This window comes from Necator americanus, chromosome IV, assembly GCF_031761385.1.
Source record: "Necator americanus strain Aroian chromosome IV, whole genome shotgun sequence".
In the NCBI taxonomy this organism is placed as follows: Eukaryota; Metazoa; Nematoda; class Chromadorea; order Rhabditida; family Ancylostomatidae; genus Necator; species Necator americanus.
Window position 1 is genome coordinate 7,203,633 of NC_087374.1, and position 16,895 is coordinate 7,220,527.

Genomic DNA, 16,895 nt, shown 5'->3' on the forward strand with positions numbered 1-16,895 from the left:
CAAAGATTCGCTGGTTAGACCGTGTGAAGCTGGATATGATAGATGCACGTTTGTGTATGGCTGATGCAATGGATAGAACCAAATGGAAGACAAGAAACAGAAAAGCGGACCCTGCAACAACGCGGGACAAACGCTAGGAAGAAGAAGAAGAAGTATATTGAATTCCGCATTAAAAAAAAACATTGATGAATACGCTATGACTCCATTGAGTTCTGCCCAAAAAAGTCCAAGTGTAGGTTATTGGGTCAATTTGGACCACATTTAAAACATAGACCACTGACTTTGTTCAGTGTATTTGTTATTTCTTATTTTGAATAGAAAATTCATCTCTATAGCCTAATGGGGAGCGAGCTATGAACTGAACAGACACATACTAAAATTATTATTGTACTCACTATTGTTGTAATTATTCTGATGAAACAGATGCAGAAAAGAAAACCTACTTGGAAGACGAGATCAGAATTTATTGCCCATTGCTCTTTCATGTTTCCAGTGTCAAATCTAGAAAAGAAACCAACCAAGATACAAAATAGAAGAAAGAACAATGATTTCCCACAGCGCTCAAATAAAGAAGACAACCAAGGCAATCAATTATTTATAGATGGTGAGGTAAAAAGTTTTGTGGATCAACAAAAGTACAACAGGGTACAAAAACAGTATCGAGACATTTATTCCATCTTTAAAATTAGCGAAAACCCTTTCAGAAGACAACAGGAGTCGTCAGCTCCACCGATAAAGTTGTAAATAAGTGAAAGTAGGAACTGAAAAAAAAAGAGTAAAATCTAACAATCGCAAAAAACCCCTAGAAAGGCCAGCGAAAAAAAAATATGGTACTCAGTATGGAAAAGTGAAGCCCGACCACTACCCTATGTGAAAGTTAAATTGTAATAACTCGACATGGTAATAACTATAAATTATTAAGCATAAATGTAATTTTAAACAACATACAACGTACGTTATACATCCGAAAGAAGCTGTTTTGGCAAAATTGATAATCAAGTTTAAAAAAAGTTGGTTTGGTGAACAAGATGTGACTATACATGACACGATAGTGGAGCAAAACCTAGAGGTCAACGAAATCTTCTGGCTACTCTCACTCCGCCGCGATAGAGAAGAAACCCGACTGCTCCCCAGAACACCGCACGACAAGCAAATTTTATCACCTGATAGAAGATCATAAATAATCATAAAAGTAATAAACTCTAAAGAGAATAAAACTCAATTGAGGAACAGACCTTAGTTGAGGTAGACGGAGGAGGAATGTGTAGAAGAGGTGCTATATCTACCGGATTGTCCCAATGAGCAGCAATACCAGGTGTGTGTCCGATCCCGACAACAGCAACAACCTTGGAACAGAGAAATGAAGCTAAGGTGTAAATATAAATGCATATAAATATATACAACTCATTTTGATTTTTCACCGCTTCTGTAAACAAAGGTGCTATACAATCTACCTGTTAGGTAGATGATACCTACAATCAACAAACCGGCTAAGTTGATTCGCAAGAAAATAAGTAACAGCGACGGAGGAAATGGTCGTTTTGTTTGTTTTGAGATTTGAATAGGAAATTCCTACCACTAATGATATCTGTGTCCTTTGAATTGATTTGATTAGCCCAGATCAAAACTATTAATATGGTGAAAATGGATCGTGAATCAAGCCTAATCTCTCTGTTTTAGACCCGTTTTCCTATTACTCCAGCTGTACAACGCAAATGAATCTCAGAAACATGACTTGTGTTGCAATAAAAATGGCTAATAATCAATAAGTAAGCGAATGTATCAGGGACTGTCGATTATAAGAGTAAAAAAAATGAGAGATGCACAAGCTGCTATATGAAATGTTACCCTGAGCGGTTGCCAGTCCACATCGGTACGCTCCCAAGATAAGCGCTTCTCAAGAGTATTCTTAACGAGCAAAGAATGGAGAGCATGGGTCATGTACGCGTCCCGTTCGTCAACGAATATCTAAGTTAAAATAGTTTTTAAATAAGACATACGCTGCGATGAAGCGAGAGACTCACTTTACTAAGTTTAGGGAAATCTCCAGCCATTTCAGCAAGCAGTTGTTCCAATAAGTCTCGCTGCTTGCATTTTTCAACCTGGATAATGTCATGTATAGACAAATTACAAAACGTCAACAAAGCAGAAGGAAAAAAAGATTACACCTCCTCTGGTGTTATGGACGCATTATGAGACATAGCGACGTGCCAGAAGAACTTGATCTTCTGCCAAAAATTAAGGGAACCAAGTGCACGTTGGAGGGTTACATGAATAGGTCGATCACCGAGAACTAGTCGACAGAGCTGAAATGAATTTCAAATGGATAATTCAGGAACGGAAGAAGTAACGCGATTGTGGCGAGATTTCTATCTGTTCTACTATGACGCTAATTTGAGAATAATCAACTGCTAAGAAAGATCGGAACGACTTGGAGCTGTACAGTACGGAATACGGCAATAATTTCAGTTGCTTAACTATTCTTTTGCTAGTTCGTTAGATACATCGATCGATATCATTGAAGTTGAACTGAAGTAGCGCAGTAGAATGCACTACAAAAAAGTACTGTATTTATTCTTACCAATCAAGCTTTTTGTAGGATACGAACGAAAACTAATGTTGGGTCAGTAAAAGAGATAAACACAAAATTTAATGTTTCAGTCCCTTTCAGAACAGAAGCCTACTCTCAAAAAAGAATAGAAATCTGAGTAAGGAGTTCTCGAAGAAGTAGTAACGAAAGATAGAAGTGGTAGAGTCAATGTCTGCTTCAGAAATGAAAGAAAAGCTAACGAGATATGACACCAAAACACAAAACACCACACTACGCATCATTAGAGCGCTCAGTAATAAAATTCTACAGACCACTTCATTATAGCCGCATCAACTTTAACTCTTGTAACGAGGCTGTGAGGTCCACGGTGAGTGAGAAATTTTGTGATTTTACAATTAATTACTCTACTGAATATTTTTCTAATTCATTCTCTTGATATTAACTTGTAGTTATTTAATAGTTATACCTGTACGCAAAGAACATTGACTAGTAACTAAAATAAAGTAATTAAATGTACAATAATTGTTATGCTTGTTGGTTATCTAAGAACCCGATAAGCGTAACTGTGCTTTTCCTTGTAATGTGTATTTCTTTCACTTTAGCAAATGTGTTGTCCTAGCTTACTTCGTCCAAAAGCTGGAAAACGTTCAAGAAAGCTATTTCGGTGCAGAAGTTCTTTACACGTGAAATTGCAATGCACTTTCAACTGAAGAAGAGCAGAGGGATTAAGACTGCGTTTAGAGGCGCTCGCCACCTGCATGGAAAATTTCCAGATATTAATGCTGGAACAGAAAAAAGAATGGATTTCTGGGGTGAGATATCATCAACATTAGACTTATAGAGCTACAAAAAAGTCCCCACCCCTTATAGATAGAGGAACCGTACAACTAATTTTTTAAATAAAGCTGTTCTTCAGTTGCAGTTGCTTTAGAACACAGAGTAAGCAAGTGAGAGAAATTAAATAGATACTATAAATATTGTCAAATATTGCATACTTCTACAATGAAGGACACTTATTATGGTTTCGGTTTTCTTCCAAAACAATACACAAGCTTGGGGGAAATATTGCACTCGGAAACAAAAAAAAACTCTTATAAAAAGCAACAGCTAAGATGGAAAATAATTTCAGAATTTCGCAAGAATTTCCAAGAACCAATGTATTTGGTTAATAATCGACTTCAGCTCATGTTAATCACAATAAGCTCACTACAAAAAAGAAGAGCTAGAACAAAATCCAAAAAAAAAAAAAACTCTAAAAAGATTAGCCAACCTGAGTCTGTAGCACAGCTTTGTGAGCCGCTCTAAATTCCCCACCAGGAGCCATTGATAGCTCTCTCGTAATGTGCGCTGACATAGATAGAAGCAAAACGTGTAGAATCCCCTGTACTACGCCGCTCTAAAAAAAAACCAATTCCGGAAGCTCTAAGCTCAAGTCATCACATGCGCGAACAAAACAAAAGAAATTATGCTACCTGTTTGATCGTGGTAAGTATTTTCTGAGTGTTGAGATCACTAGCTTCCTTGAGTAACGTTTGTTCGTCCATTGATAAAATAGATATCCTACTAGGGCAGAGCTCAACCATTACGAGATCCGGCTGCGTTGCTGTAATCGTCTTCACAACGTCCTCCTGGGATTCTTTGCTGCAAAACGAGCAAAAAAAGCTATTTTGATGTGACAAAAAGATGAAAAGAACACTACCTGAAGTGAGCTGTTCCAATAAGATAAACCGTAGCTTCCTGAAAAGCCTTAGCCCAACTTTCCCGATCGATACCTTCAGGACAAAATGGGATCGGGAGGTTCTTTGGGAACTTTAGAACAGTTACTGAAATCAATTATATTAAAGGATTTTTCTGTGGAACAAAAAACTAAGTAGTTGTTGACGAAGCCTTGCCTGTATCTTTAGGTAACTGCAAATTTGAGGGTCGCTTGCGGTCAAACATCCAGCCATTGAATATGCGACTCTGCAAACTCAATAACTTCCAAAAGCAGAGTGGATCTTTCAAAAAAATAAGAAATAAAGAAGAGAGCAATGCTCCAGTTTTTCAGGGATTTGTACCTTCCTCAAAAACTCGAAACTCGTATAGCATTTGGAAATTTGATCAATGTGTAACTATTTGGAAATGCTTGAAGTTTTTTTAAAACTTAATTTCCTTTTCATTAGCATGTGCTCCATCATCCGCATATTGTGATCCGAAATAGGACTCGCTAATTCTCGTCAAAATTCTGCACCTATCAAATATAGCTGGCTAAGCTAACCTGAAGATCGACAGAGTGATTATTCTCACTCTCAATTGTTTCAACTTCGTCAAATTCATCGCCGACATGATCGCCAAAATTGCTCGCGGAGTCAGCTAGTGAAATGACTGACTGGTCAGCGGTGTCACTTGCTCCTGAATTAGAAGTGTTAGACCATTCGAGCCGTTAGAGCATTGATACGGATCAGGAATCCTTATCCAGACATAGCAAAGAAATAGGGAAACATTAAAGTTATATAAAATGGAAGAAATGCTCAACGTAATCTAAGATATATCAGTAATGAAAAATGAATAAGCAAAAACATGCGAGTAATTCCATAGTGGTAAGCAATGGCGACCAAATTCTAAGCAACCTTGAAGTACAACTAGAGAAAAATAATGTTCGATTTTCTTCATTTTCATTTAAAACCATTACAAAATTTTTCAGGAAGATAAAATAATGAAATTTTCGTTCCAGCAGATGTGAACTACTAACTTGCACACAAAATTGAAAACGAATTCAGAAAAAAACAACAAAAAAGCAAGTAAACGGGTATTACTTCCGAAAATGTTTGTAATCCATCCTATCGAAAAGAAAGAGGGAGCCGCTACTCAGAAGATCGTGCTTTTTCGGAGCTTTTTAGCATCACATATGACACTATTTTATAAGTGAAGTGCTCTACTTGCCTATCGAACGTGATTCTGACGTTGGCAAATCATCAGTCAATCAATGGCATTCTCGATTAATTAGTTCAAAATATGAACTGACCCTATTTTCTTCGATTTTCCAAAAAAAAAACACTCAAATATTACTTCGAAAGAGTCATTAGGCACGCATCAAAAATCCAATCTCAAAGCTGAGTGAATAGATTGGGCGGACTTATTCAGACGAAATAAGGGGAAAAAACTAAAAGAGTCAAAGAAAAACCATTATCTCACTGCAAATTGGTGACAAAATTGAGAAAATCCTGCAACATCACCTTGTAGAAGTACATAATTAATATAATTTGGTTTAATAAGATCAATATGACAAAGAACATCTTCGTATTTCTATAGAATGTATTTCATATAAGACCGACTATGAATAGTCGAGGCTGAATATGTCCAACATTATTAGCGCGACGCATCAGCTACAATGCATTTCTCTTTCTATCCCAGACACACATTTCTTCATTTCTTTTCTTTGCATCGCTCTAAACATACGCATTACAGTCCGGCACTGATTATTGTTAATCTATCTGTAGTTGTTCCGTTTTTAGATAACGAACCAACGACTACACTAACAATACACCATAGTAGAATAGGGGCTAAAATATAGAAACGTCAGGATTTCTCCCGTATCTATAATGTTTGGTGCAATCAGCAGCTAAAATTCCCACGGGTCTTCTCGATTAATTAGTTCAAAATATGAACTGACCCTATTTTCTTAGGATATTTGTCGCTTAAAAGCCGTTAAACGAGGTGAACGGACAGTAACACGTTCACTTCTACAACTCACAGGCTTTTAAAAACACCCACTGTTGTTCCAACCCACCGTGGCATATAGAAATCATTGACTGAGAATAAAAGAAAACGACAAATCAAAAACACACATATGTATATAGATTTACCTCTGTTATATGACCCAGCTGAACTTGTCACCACACTCTTGATGCGAAATAGATCCTAAAAGTTGCGTAATAAAGTATGAGCATTCACCGATACGAAGTTCCTTAATCCTAGTTCCTAAATCTCAGTCGGCTTGCTCTACAGTCTTTAAGAGTCGATAACAATTTCTTTCAGAGTAAATTCAGCACTTACTTCTTCTGTCATCTGATTTTCCGAACTAGGGATCGGCGGTGTACTCTGCGGATCTTGTGGGACATCGCCTCCGCTACTCCGGGACATCCTTGAAACTAGTCGATTTCAAAATGTGCGAGAGAAGGTCAACTTTGAGAAAATCAGTCACGGAAAGTCCCGTCAGATAAAACTTATATGTTATGAAAAAAGGTGCAGCAAACAACAAACTATCAAGCAAGGCAAGAATGAAACGACAATGGAATTTCCCCGCTATTGTTCTATGTGGGAAGGGACATATGTTCGCATCTGAGCGCATTTTCCATAGCAAAAGGCTCGCCAGGTTTGGGACGATTCGGGTGCTGAGTTGCGGAACGTGGCGCTCCTGATGTGAACCTGTCCGGCGACACGTTCGCGACGCGGTTGTTCTCCACCGAGCGCGCTATTTCGCTTGACAGGATCTGTTCATTCTCACGTCCATGGGGATTTTTGCTATAAATGACTCCGTATGATAGGTCCCATATGATCTCCACTTTGTCACTTCTTCGGAGTTGTTTCTTCTCCTTCTTTATGTTCTCTTTCTAATAGTGCCTTATGTGTACTTCATCGCTGTGTTTTTTTAGACGTTCTTTTCTCCAATTTCCTCAACTATTATGCTTATCAGGTCACGTGTGCAATTGCGCTCGAATGGGCGGGACCCTCACTAGCTCTGTTCGGGTTGAAAATTGGGCCGTCTTCACCGTAGGTTGACGTGCAATTACACCACAAGTCAGATCGTTTTGATCGAAGTGTGCTTTTCTTTGTTTCTTTTTAATGTTCTTCTCGCTCTTATTCGGTTCTTATCCTTCCCATTCTGTGTTAGCTTCGTAATAAAGATATTTACAACTTTTTTGCAGCAGATGTGCTCCGGCATGCTTCTCATCATGCGGCAACGGCCCACTTTTATTGCGAAATCTCTGCAGACACATGAGGAACGCACACGAATGCACATATGGACAAGTGCAAGAAATTCAACACGTCGTAAAAACAGCATATGAAAGAGATTAAACATGATGATTGCGAAAGAATACTTTTCTCTTCTGGTGGAATCAGATCAGGGAAATATGCGGATTTCTCCTTCCATTTTTAACTATTTAATATAGGTAACGTGCATTGTGCATTACTTCTAATAACTACGGTGGACGAAAAAGAATAGTAAAGAACTTTTCGTTCCACCTATTTTAGAAAGCTTTACTATTCGTTTGTGTATCTTACTGAAATCTGCGTAGAAAGAATTTTGCAAAAAGAAAAAACGGCGGTAACCGAAACAGATGCAGCACATTAAATGCATAGGTTATAGATTGACTTTTATCACCCAATTGGAATTGTGGTGATTTGTTTAAAAAAAAAGGAACTGAAACGTACACCAAGTTCACTAAGCAAGGGGCCGACACAAAGAGACGCGAGGAATCTCTTACGGCAGTATTGCCACCCAGCGGATGGAAGGAAATGTGAAAACGGTTTTTTTTAAGTGGCAGGCAGTGTGCTGGCAGTTGAGGACGAGCAGCAGATCAGCAGTTAAGCAATGTTAACCATGTAACTGTCCGCTAAGGCTTAAATAATTCGAATTTCAAAGTTCGCCTCTGCCAATGGGGAAGGGTATTTAGCGAGATCTTCAAATCTTTCTATCTACTAGATCTTCAGAGAGGAGAGCCATACTCAGCAGCCCAACGGTATTTAGAAAGTTATGATGGCTGTGAGTGGGTGTCCGAGGACACGTTCAAGTTAAAGGCAGCATCTACCACGAATCTACCATAGATTATGGAGAGGGGTGTGGTTCCGTCAATTTCTCCCTAATTGCCTAAAAAAAACGGCCCGGAAGATGCGGCGCGTGCACAACGCTGGCGCGCTCCAATCGAATTCGTTGTAGAAAATAGCGCGCCGGATCGCTCGAAGCCGTATCTTCTGGGCCGTTTTCTACGGCAATTAGGAAGAAATGGACGAGATCACCCTTCTCTAATCTAGAAGAAATAAACCAAATATCTCTCCAGAATCTACTTTTAAAAATAAAAAAAAAAAAAAAAAAAAGATCACCGCATACGAATACTTCGCCTGAAATCCGTACCACCTCAGATTCGTGGGATGATGCCTTTAATTACCCAAATTAGAGACATCGGTTGAATGGTTACAGTACCCGTTACATATGCAGGTCGTCTACAACTTATGAGCGAGCATGCTCAAGATGCTTGTTGGAAACACGCGATTGGGAAAAGGAAGTATGAAGCATGCTTATGTTCTACTATTTTTTGAGGTTAACGTTCGACCAACCCAAGAAAATTGAAGTGACAGGGTTACGGTAGGGTTGTACATCATCCTCGCGTGTCGTAGAAAATGCACCCAAGTAAATGACAAAGTTGAAAATTGAAACACAGTGAAATCTGTTAAATACATTCGGAAAAACGCCAAAAAAAAAGCCCAAACGGAGCCAAAAAAGTGGATTTGCGAAGAAGCGAAGTGGATAAAAATTGTTTATTCTCTTAATTTCATTGTTCAAATCAGAAGTGAATGAGTCGTCGAGCTTTCCGCGGCGAGTAGTCCTTCAGACGAGGACCCTTCCACCTGTACAACAGGATCATCACGTCTTGCTCTGCTTCCACCCTGTTGCGGAGTTGCGTAAGCGAGCATATACCTGGAACGTTATCCTTCTCGGCCGAATCTTTAATTTTTATGTGGACAGATTTTTGTAGATTAAACAAATAAACATATCGCTCTTTTTGAGAATCAATTTCAAAACAGTCCCGGGAGATTTTCGAGTGAACTTAGTTTGAGAAAAGACGCTTAGGAAGACGCGGGACGCGTGAAAACGCTCCACCAGGCTGAAAATGTTGTCGAACCGCTGTCGTCGGACAATTTTTGACTTGCTGCGGGACCTTTTTGATCTTTTTAACAATTATATCTTAGATATCCTTGAACTAAAACAATTCGCGTCAACATTTCACTCTCATTTTCAGTATGAAGTACTTCCAGGAAGGAGCAAAAAGGATCTAAATGGCAGTGACGTCCTAATTACCAAGGCGAAATTCAGATCTCGAATATGGAATTTGATTGCATTTCGCCTGTTGTCAAACTATTTACTCGTAGTGTTCCATTTTCTCGCGGAAAACGTTATACTTTATACTTATGATGTGCACTTGATTGCTTGAAAATGTGCAGGGAACATTCTGGAAGGGTTTTTTTAAATTCCTGAGTAATGAGATTTGCTGGTTTTTTAATGCTCTGTCAGTTTCCAGAGGAAGAGTTTACTTTTTTTTTCTTTTTCTCCAAGAACTACTTGATAGGATGTTAAAGCGCCTATGTTATCCACCTTGTTTTCACTTTATTCTGTGTATGGTTTTTTTTTTCTAGAGAGAGAACCGAAGTACACTCACTTCTCTAAGACAGTTAGCTCTAATCTCTTCCTTCCAAGAGATTAATGCAAATTGTCCTCTTGTTTTTCCTTTCCCATTCTCATTGAGAGATTATGGCACATCTTCGTTAGCAAGGTTAAAGGCATCACTCCACGAATCTGAGGTGGTGCAGATTTCAGGTGGAGTATTCTTATAAGAGATAGTAGGTTATGGAGAGGAGGGTGATTCCGTTCATTTCTTCCTAATTGCCGTAGAAAACGGCCCTGAAAATACGGCTTCAAGCGTTCCGGAGCACTATTTTCTACAACGAGTTCGATTGGAGCGCGCCAGCCGTTTGCACACGCCGCATCTTTTCTAAGGCAATTAGAAGGAAATTGACGAAATCACTCTCCTCCCCATAATCTACTATGCCGTATACGAATACTCCACCTGAAATCCGTACCACCTCAGATTCGTGGAATGATGCCTTTAAGGCTAAGAGAACATGATAAAGTTACAAGAATTGCATTAGTTCTAGTTCTTGTTCGGCCATTTTTATTTCAACAACAACCATCTTACATAAACGTTGAAGGTCGAGTATTACAAGTTGCGATAGGAGGCACTTCTACTAACCTCTTTTCTATTGATTTGTTGCATAAGTATCTGCGGTTTATTACGGGCGTTTTTATCACGAAAAATTGCGTTGCGCTTTCTTCATTTTTTCAATAAAAAACATCCTTCATTGGCTTGTTCGTAAAGAATCGTGTCCAAAATTGTACCCACGTTCATCATATTGTGGTTTACCACTTTGAAAAAAGATTCAAGGCGTCACAGTCGTTTCACGGCCTCGACAAGATTTTTGGCGAGGGAACAAAGACAATCCCAGGAATGGTTTCCCCTCTTCAAATCTGGCAACACTAGCTTGGAAGACAAGAGAAGAAGAGGGTGGCCATCGGATTTCGACGATCAAGCACTTCTGGCAAGTGTGGATGAAGATAAGAACATAACAAGCTGAACGTTGGCCGAAATCCTCAACTCGACATTCCATGATCGTTCATCTCAAAAAAAAAACTCCCCAAAGTGGAAACCGTCCAACTTCCCAACAAAGGAAACGGTCCACAACGTCTCATTTACTTTTTGACAAACCCATTTGTAGTTATTACGCGATATTACTGCACCAATTAAACACCATTGGACTCGTCTCACACCATTTTATCGCTTTCCGATGAGCACCGCCACCTTTCGCGGACAATTCTGGTATTAACTTATCGCCCTCGGAGGGATAAAAGGCCTGGTTGGCACTAAGGCGGCTTCGAACTACCATGCAGTCACAGCCGGATCTCTTACCGATAGCGCTACATCTGTCCGCAGATTATTGCAAGTTTTAAAATAGATTATTTTAAATAGGTACAAATATAAAGAATTTGGTGGTAACAGACCTTCCAGCCAGTTCGACCTTGCACACGAGATCATTTCTGAAATTTACACGCTGGGCATAGTCATTCAGACCGACGATGGTTTCGAACCTCATTTTAAATCTGAATGCAAACATTACTCTTCCAGATATGAACACACACACATGAAAAGACGTACCTGCGTGAGCAGTTTCGCTGGAGTAAATTTGCAAGTTTCTGGATGTTGCACGGATTGTACGTTGGATCACTAGCAAGTTGCTGCAACGACAAGTCGTTCTTTAAAAAAATTATTACCAATGTAAAGTTCACATAAAGTGGATGAAGTGCTCGGCGTTGGTCACTCTCTTACAGGACGCATTATCGCGTGCCAATTAAGGATAGTAGAAGTTACAGAACTTATACGCAGCCTACACAATCACTTACAAGCCCCGACGATATACCACTGTGGTGTCCTTATTCTTCCAAACAAATTTAGTACTAAGCTGGTGACTTTAGAGGAGTTAGAAAAATTGGTTGACCTTAGGTGGCAGCGAACCTGCTGCGCTACTCCCATTCTAAAGTTTGCATAAACTCACACTAGCTTTCACCTACTTACTGATTCTTGCCCGCCATGATAGACACAAAGGGAGCGTACCACGACATAGACGTGATGCGGAATCTACAGCGAAAGCGTATAGTTCGTTTAGTAGACTGCATGTCTCAGTGCCCTCCACACCGTCTTTTTCACGACTATTTCAGTTGCAGCGCACCACACTTGCGCACGCGCCGCATTCAGGTGCGAGCGGTCAAAGATCAATGATGTTCTCTCACCAGCCTATTCAACTGAAACCAATGAATAGGCTGCTAAGGTGACCGGAGCGTGTACATAGAAGTGCGTCCTCACTTACCTCTAGGAATTAAAGCGGTTCCTACGCTGTTTTTCACGATTAGGGAAGAATGAGCGGAACTCTCCGCAACCTACCATTCGAACTCTATGCTTTCGCTGTGGGTTCCGCACCACGTCAAAATCCTAATGCGCTGCCTTCAAGTGCTATCAATCATATGTAATCTTACCTCATACGTCCTTACAATTTCGTCATTAAGATTACGGTTGCAGCATGCGTAACCTGATGGGTTGTAAAAGCACTGCTTCAGTGGGTGCTGCTTCTCCGGGAACGCGTATGAATTATGTCTCTGGAACAGTTACTTCAATAATTTTGAAAGCACTTTCTACGAGAGTTCACTGATAATATTGTTAAGAACTATATCATCCATGACTCACGTCAACAAATCCCACAAAAGTGTCCAGTGATGGGATATCCTGGAACGCTCTGTTTTCCGTGCGAGCAATGCTACCTTGAGAGGATTCTTCAACGTTTTCATCTTCGTACTCTTCATCGAATTGATCTACTTGAACTTTCTTTTCTTCATGAACGGGTTCGATGGGGAAATGCCTTTCATGGGGTATGCCTCTATCATTTGTTCTTATGTTTTGCTTTTCTTTAGGGACTAAGTTTTTCCGCTGATTGGGAGTAGACGTAAGATTAAGTCGACGGTTGTTTTTACTACGGTTGATTTTGAAAACTCCTTCCAGCCCATTCTGAATGGAGGTTGTTGATTGCACGCGAACTTTTTTGTCTCTTTTGTGCTTGTGATTCCTTGAGGAGGGTAGCGATAGAGGACCAGAATTGAATTGGGAATCTCCGTTCCTTTCAATCTGAAACGAGAGTGATTTGTTCAAAACTATTCTCAGATTTTCTAACATAATTTATCTCCTTACCACTATGTCTGGAATTGTAGTAGGTGATCTTTCAACTATTTGTCGGTTTTGATGACTTCTCTTGAAAAAAAAATACATTAAATTGTTCTAAAATTGGCATTCGATCAGTGTGTCAAAAGTTCGGTCAACATTGGTTGAGTTGTCCTTTGCCATATTGGTCATATTTTAACACAATTGTCTTAGTTAGTTGGTTGTTTAGTGTAATTTAGTTAGTTATGCAGGCACGTGGTGCTCGCTCATCTATATTTGTAAGACAGAAGTTCGTCGAACAGCTGAAATGAACGAAGCGGCCATCAGCATTTAAAGTGCACTATATGTATTGCCGACTTCCAATAATAGTGATGAATCTAATGAATTTGAAATGATTTGATAATTATTTAAAGTCTTGTTTTTCTAAAATAAAATTCAGTCAGACGGAATGGAATTTGATCAGATGCTGAGAGCGAATTATACAGATCTCTCTAACCCCATGTTCGCCGAATCTTTTAAAAACAGTTTTTATTGCTGGTTTTGACCTTCATGCTTGGCATTAGAAAGAAATTAAGAAATCGTTAAAACGAAGTTAACGAACAAGGCTACTTATGCTACTTTAATTTCATGTGCTGACTCATTATAGAGAGTGAACGTGGAAAAGTCGACTTTATGAAGTCGACGTTTTCGATGCCATCGAGAACTTTAAGGACAACTAGAAGTCGCTGGAAGGTGACACGAGCAAAGGCACAACTTATTTGGATATCAATCACATGCTCACAAACCGAAGGCGACCTATCGCTTTGTAATGGTTCTGATCACCGTCTCCTTCGAGCGAAAACACGATCCACTAAGTGTTAAACAAGGAAAACGCTGAGGCTTGATCTGAGTCCATCACACATCAAGTGGTCGATAACTAGCAGCATCTATAGAAAAGCCTTGCACGAAAATTTTTTAAGTTCGAACATAAAATATTCTGGAAGCGTTACACAAGAGAACAGACAAAGAGACTGTCTAAAGGTGTAAAAACTAAAGGTGACTGTGGAAGCTTGTCGTTTGGTCGTCTTAACACTGTATAGTAACTAAATTTATACACTGAATATCAGGTAAACGATTTGCAAAGGTTTGAGTGGCACTTAATGCTTTCGGCTAATTGGCTGATAGCTTCCGATAATCTTTTTGCAGTGATGATGTGATGATGAAGTTCTTCACACAATATGCAACTTTCTTCCATCAAAAGACAAACACCTGACTTCAGTATAAAAAATATCTAAATGTCACTAAAGGCAACTATTAATATAAAAGTTAATAATCTGTTTATGCATCAATTCAAGAAAGTACTAGTGGTTACTGGAACTTGAAGTCCCCTTGATGTTCAAACATGAAGTGAAAACTTTTGTTTACTACCGCTCATTTGCCTAATTCCATCGTCCTACTGTGTCGCTTATCGGAAAATCGTTGTGGTAGACAGTATGCAACGTTTTGTTGTTATCGTATTCCACGAATTCACTTGACTATTATTCAATTTAATTTGAAATTTTATGCAAAACACAGTTATAGAAAAGAGTCTCCTGATTCCGGAGAAAAGCCGGGTACGGTAGCGCCAGGTGGGAGGGGGGGGGGGGGGGTGGTAGGCCAACAAAAAAAAAAAAAAAAAGAGGGGGGGGCCCCCCCTTTAAAAACACCCCCCTCCCTCCGGAACCGCCCCCAAAAAAATAAAAAAAAAAAAAAAAAAAAAAAAAAAAAACACCCCACCGGCCCAACCCAAACAAAAACCCCCCCCCCCCCCCACCCCGAAGAAAAAAAAGGAGAAAAAATTATTAAAAAAAAAAAAAAGGAGAGGTGGTGGTGGGGGTGGCCTCCTCCTCAACAAAAAAAAAAAAAAAAAAAAAAAAACTTAAAAAAACCTACAACCAACACCCCCCGTCGGGGGGGGAGGGGGGGGGGCAAAAACCCCCTTTAAATCTTTTTCTCCCTTCCCCCCCAACCCAAAAAAAAAAAAAAAAAAAAAAAAAAATTTTTTTTTTAAAAATTTCAAAAACTCCTTTTACAAGGTCAAAGATTTCAACGCCAAAGTAATAGAAGAAGCGGAGGATCTTCACATCGGGACCCTTCTCAATGGAATGACGGAGAAAGCCTATATAAAAAAAAGGAGAATTCAGAAGTACGAGTAGCGTAATGAAATAGACCACTATTGGTCAATAAAAGGTTCTGCCTGACGGACGTCCCTTTTTTACCAAAATTAAAAAAAGGAAAAAAAAACCCCCCCTTTTAAGAAAAATTTTTTTTTTAAAAAAAAAGGGAAAGCGCCAAGTTCAGAGAGAGAAATCCCGGGATCAACTGGGATCTCTTCGCTACGTTAGCCTGCTTTTGGGAAGATTCCGCAATGGACAACATCGACGAAGAATATGACCGGCTCGTTGAACACCTTCACGACTGTGCGAAGAAGGCTGAGAGCTTCAAAAGGAGTCATGTCAGGCTTTACCGAAACGCGAAAAGGACTTAAAGAGGATGGCAGAAGTGCTGTACTTACAACGCACGTACGCTATGCCCATCGAGAAGCGGCCATCGAAGATCGATGATGACTGCTAAGCCAAAGGGAAGATGCATCGAGAAGGGGGATGGAGAAATCATCTACGACTTCTACTCTGATCTCTTCAACAGCTATGTCCACTTGCCTCCTCACCATCTGAAGGAAGATGGACAAGTCATTTCAGAGGTTCTCCCGTCCGAAATACGACATGCTACCATGTCGGTAAGAAACGGCACCCGGTCCCGACAGAATAAGACCAGAACACCTGAAGAGCCTTCCGCCAGTACTCATCAACACCCTGGAGAGGCTCTTTACACGATATCTGTCGGAATGCAAGGTTCCTAAACAGTGGAAGACCAACAAGATCGTGTTGTTGTATAAAAAAGGAGATCCACATGACATCGGCAACTATCGTTCAATCTGCCGACTGTGCGTCATCTACAAGCTCTTTACTAGAGTGATCCTTAGTAGGATTGAAAAAGTCTTGGATGAAGGACAGCCATGCGAGCAAGCAGGGTTTCGAGAAGGATTCAGCACGATTGACCACATTCACACCGTTTCGGAACTCATCGAGGTATAACGAGAGTACAAGATGCCGCTCTGTCTCACCTTCATCGACTTGAAAAAAGCCTTCGACTCAGTTGAGACGGAAGCGGTCGTGGAAGCCCTGGACAACCAAGGCGTCCCTACTCAGTACATAAAGGTACTTCGAGAGTTGTACAGTAACTTCACGACCGGAATTTCGCCATTCTACAAGAACATCATCATTGACGTGAAGAGAGGGTCCGACAGGATGATACAATTTCACCTAAAATATTCACAGCCACTCTCGAGAACGCAGTGCGAAAGTTGGAATGGGACGACATGGGAGTGAAGGTTGATGGTCGGCAGCTACACCATTTGCGCTTTGCTGATGACATCGTACTGATAACACCCAGCATCAGCCAAGCGGAACGAATGCTGACCGAATTCGACGAAACATGTGGATGCATCGGCCTTCAGCTGAATCTACAAAAGACGATGTTCTTGCAAAACGGATGGGTCTCGGATGCCCCATTCACGCTCAACGGAACGAACATATCCGAATGCACCAGCTACGTTTATCTGGGTCGGGAACTGAACATGATGAACGACCTGACCCCCGAGCTGGACAGGAGGAGACGAGCGGCTTGGGTAGCGTACAAGAGCATCGAGGATGTAGTGAAGAATACCAGGAACACCCGGCTCCGCGCTCACCTCTTCAACACCACCGTACTTCCTGCTTTGACTTATGCTTCGGAAACCTAGGCAT

The 16,895-nt window shown here is 40.2% G+C and overlaps 4 protein-coding genes across 6 annotated transcripts; 2 read left to right on the forward strand and 2 right to left on the reverse strand.

Annotated features, from left to right (window-relative positions):
• Nucleotides 1-1,070: 1,070 nt before the first annotated feature.
• Nucleotides 1,071-9,226, reverse strand: RB195_000574 (uncharacterized protein; the record flags this gene model as incomplete). 2 transcript variants are annotated; one of them, XM_064196995.1, is made up of 14 exons in its annotated part: nucleotides 1,071-1,163; nucleotides 1,236-1,346; nucleotides 1,849-1,968; nucleotides 2,025-2,102; nucleotides 2,169-2,306; nucleotides 3,822-3,947; nucleotides 4,024-4,192; nucleotides 4,251-4,374; nucleotides 4,444-4,513; nucleotides 4,809-4,942; nucleotides 6,397-6,451; nucleotides 6,587-6,674; nucleotides 6,903-7,012; nucleotides 9,161-9,226. In XM_064196995.1, the coding sequence occupies 14 exons, from the start codon at nucleotides 9,224-9,226 to the stop codon at nucleotides 1,071-1,073; spliced, it is 1,482 nt and encodes a 493-aa protein (XP_064052875.1). The 2 variants fall into 2 exon arrangements, with proteins under 2 accessions (XP_064052875.1, XP_064052876.1); XM_064196994.1 differs by lacking the exons at nucleotides 6,903-7,012; nucleotides 9,161-9,226 and having other exon boundaries at nucleotides 6,587-6,673.
• Nucleotides 9,092-13,179, reverse strand: RB195_000575 (uncharacterized protein; the record flags this gene model as incomplete). Its single annotated transcript, XM_064196996.1, has 6 exons — nucleotides 9,092-9,230; nucleotides 11,367-11,465; nucleotides 11,521-11,618; nucleotides 12,396-12,515; nucleotides 12,604-13,038; nucleotides 13,102-13,179. The coding sequence occupies 6 exons, from the start codon at nucleotides 13,177-13,179 to the stop codon at nucleotides 9,092-9,094; spliced, it is 969 nt and encodes a 322-aa protein (XP_064052877.1).
• A 2,470-nt stretch (nucleotides 13,180-15,649) lies between these two features.
• On the forward strand, nucleotides 15,650-15,949 carry RB195_000576 (uncharacterized protein; the record flags this gene model as incomplete). Its single annotated transcript, XM_064196997.1, has 1 exon — nucleotides 15,650-15,949. One exon carries the CDS (start codon nucleotides 15,650-15,652, stop codon nucleotides 15,947-15,949), a length of 300 nt encoding a protein of 99 aa, XP_064052878.1.
• A 247-nt stretch (nucleotides 15,950-16,196) lies between these two features.
• RB195_000577 (uncharacterized protein) lies at nucleotides 16,197-16,891 on the forward strand (the record flags this gene model as incomplete). 2 transcript variants are annotated; one of them, XM_064196999.1, is made up of 2 exons in its annotated part: nucleotides 16,197-16,326; nucleotides 16,383-16,891. In XM_064196999.1, the coding sequence occupies 2 exons, from the start codon at nucleotides 16,197-16,199 to the stop codon at nucleotides 16,889-16,891; spliced, it is 639 nt and encodes a 212-aa protein (XP_064052879.1). The 2 variants fall into 2 exon arrangements, with proteins under 2 accessions (XP_064052879.1, XP_064052880.1); XM_064196998.1 differs by having other exon boundaries at nucleotides 16,197-16,307; nucleotides 16,397-16,891.
• Nucleotides 16,892-16,895: the final 4 nt, after the last annotated feature.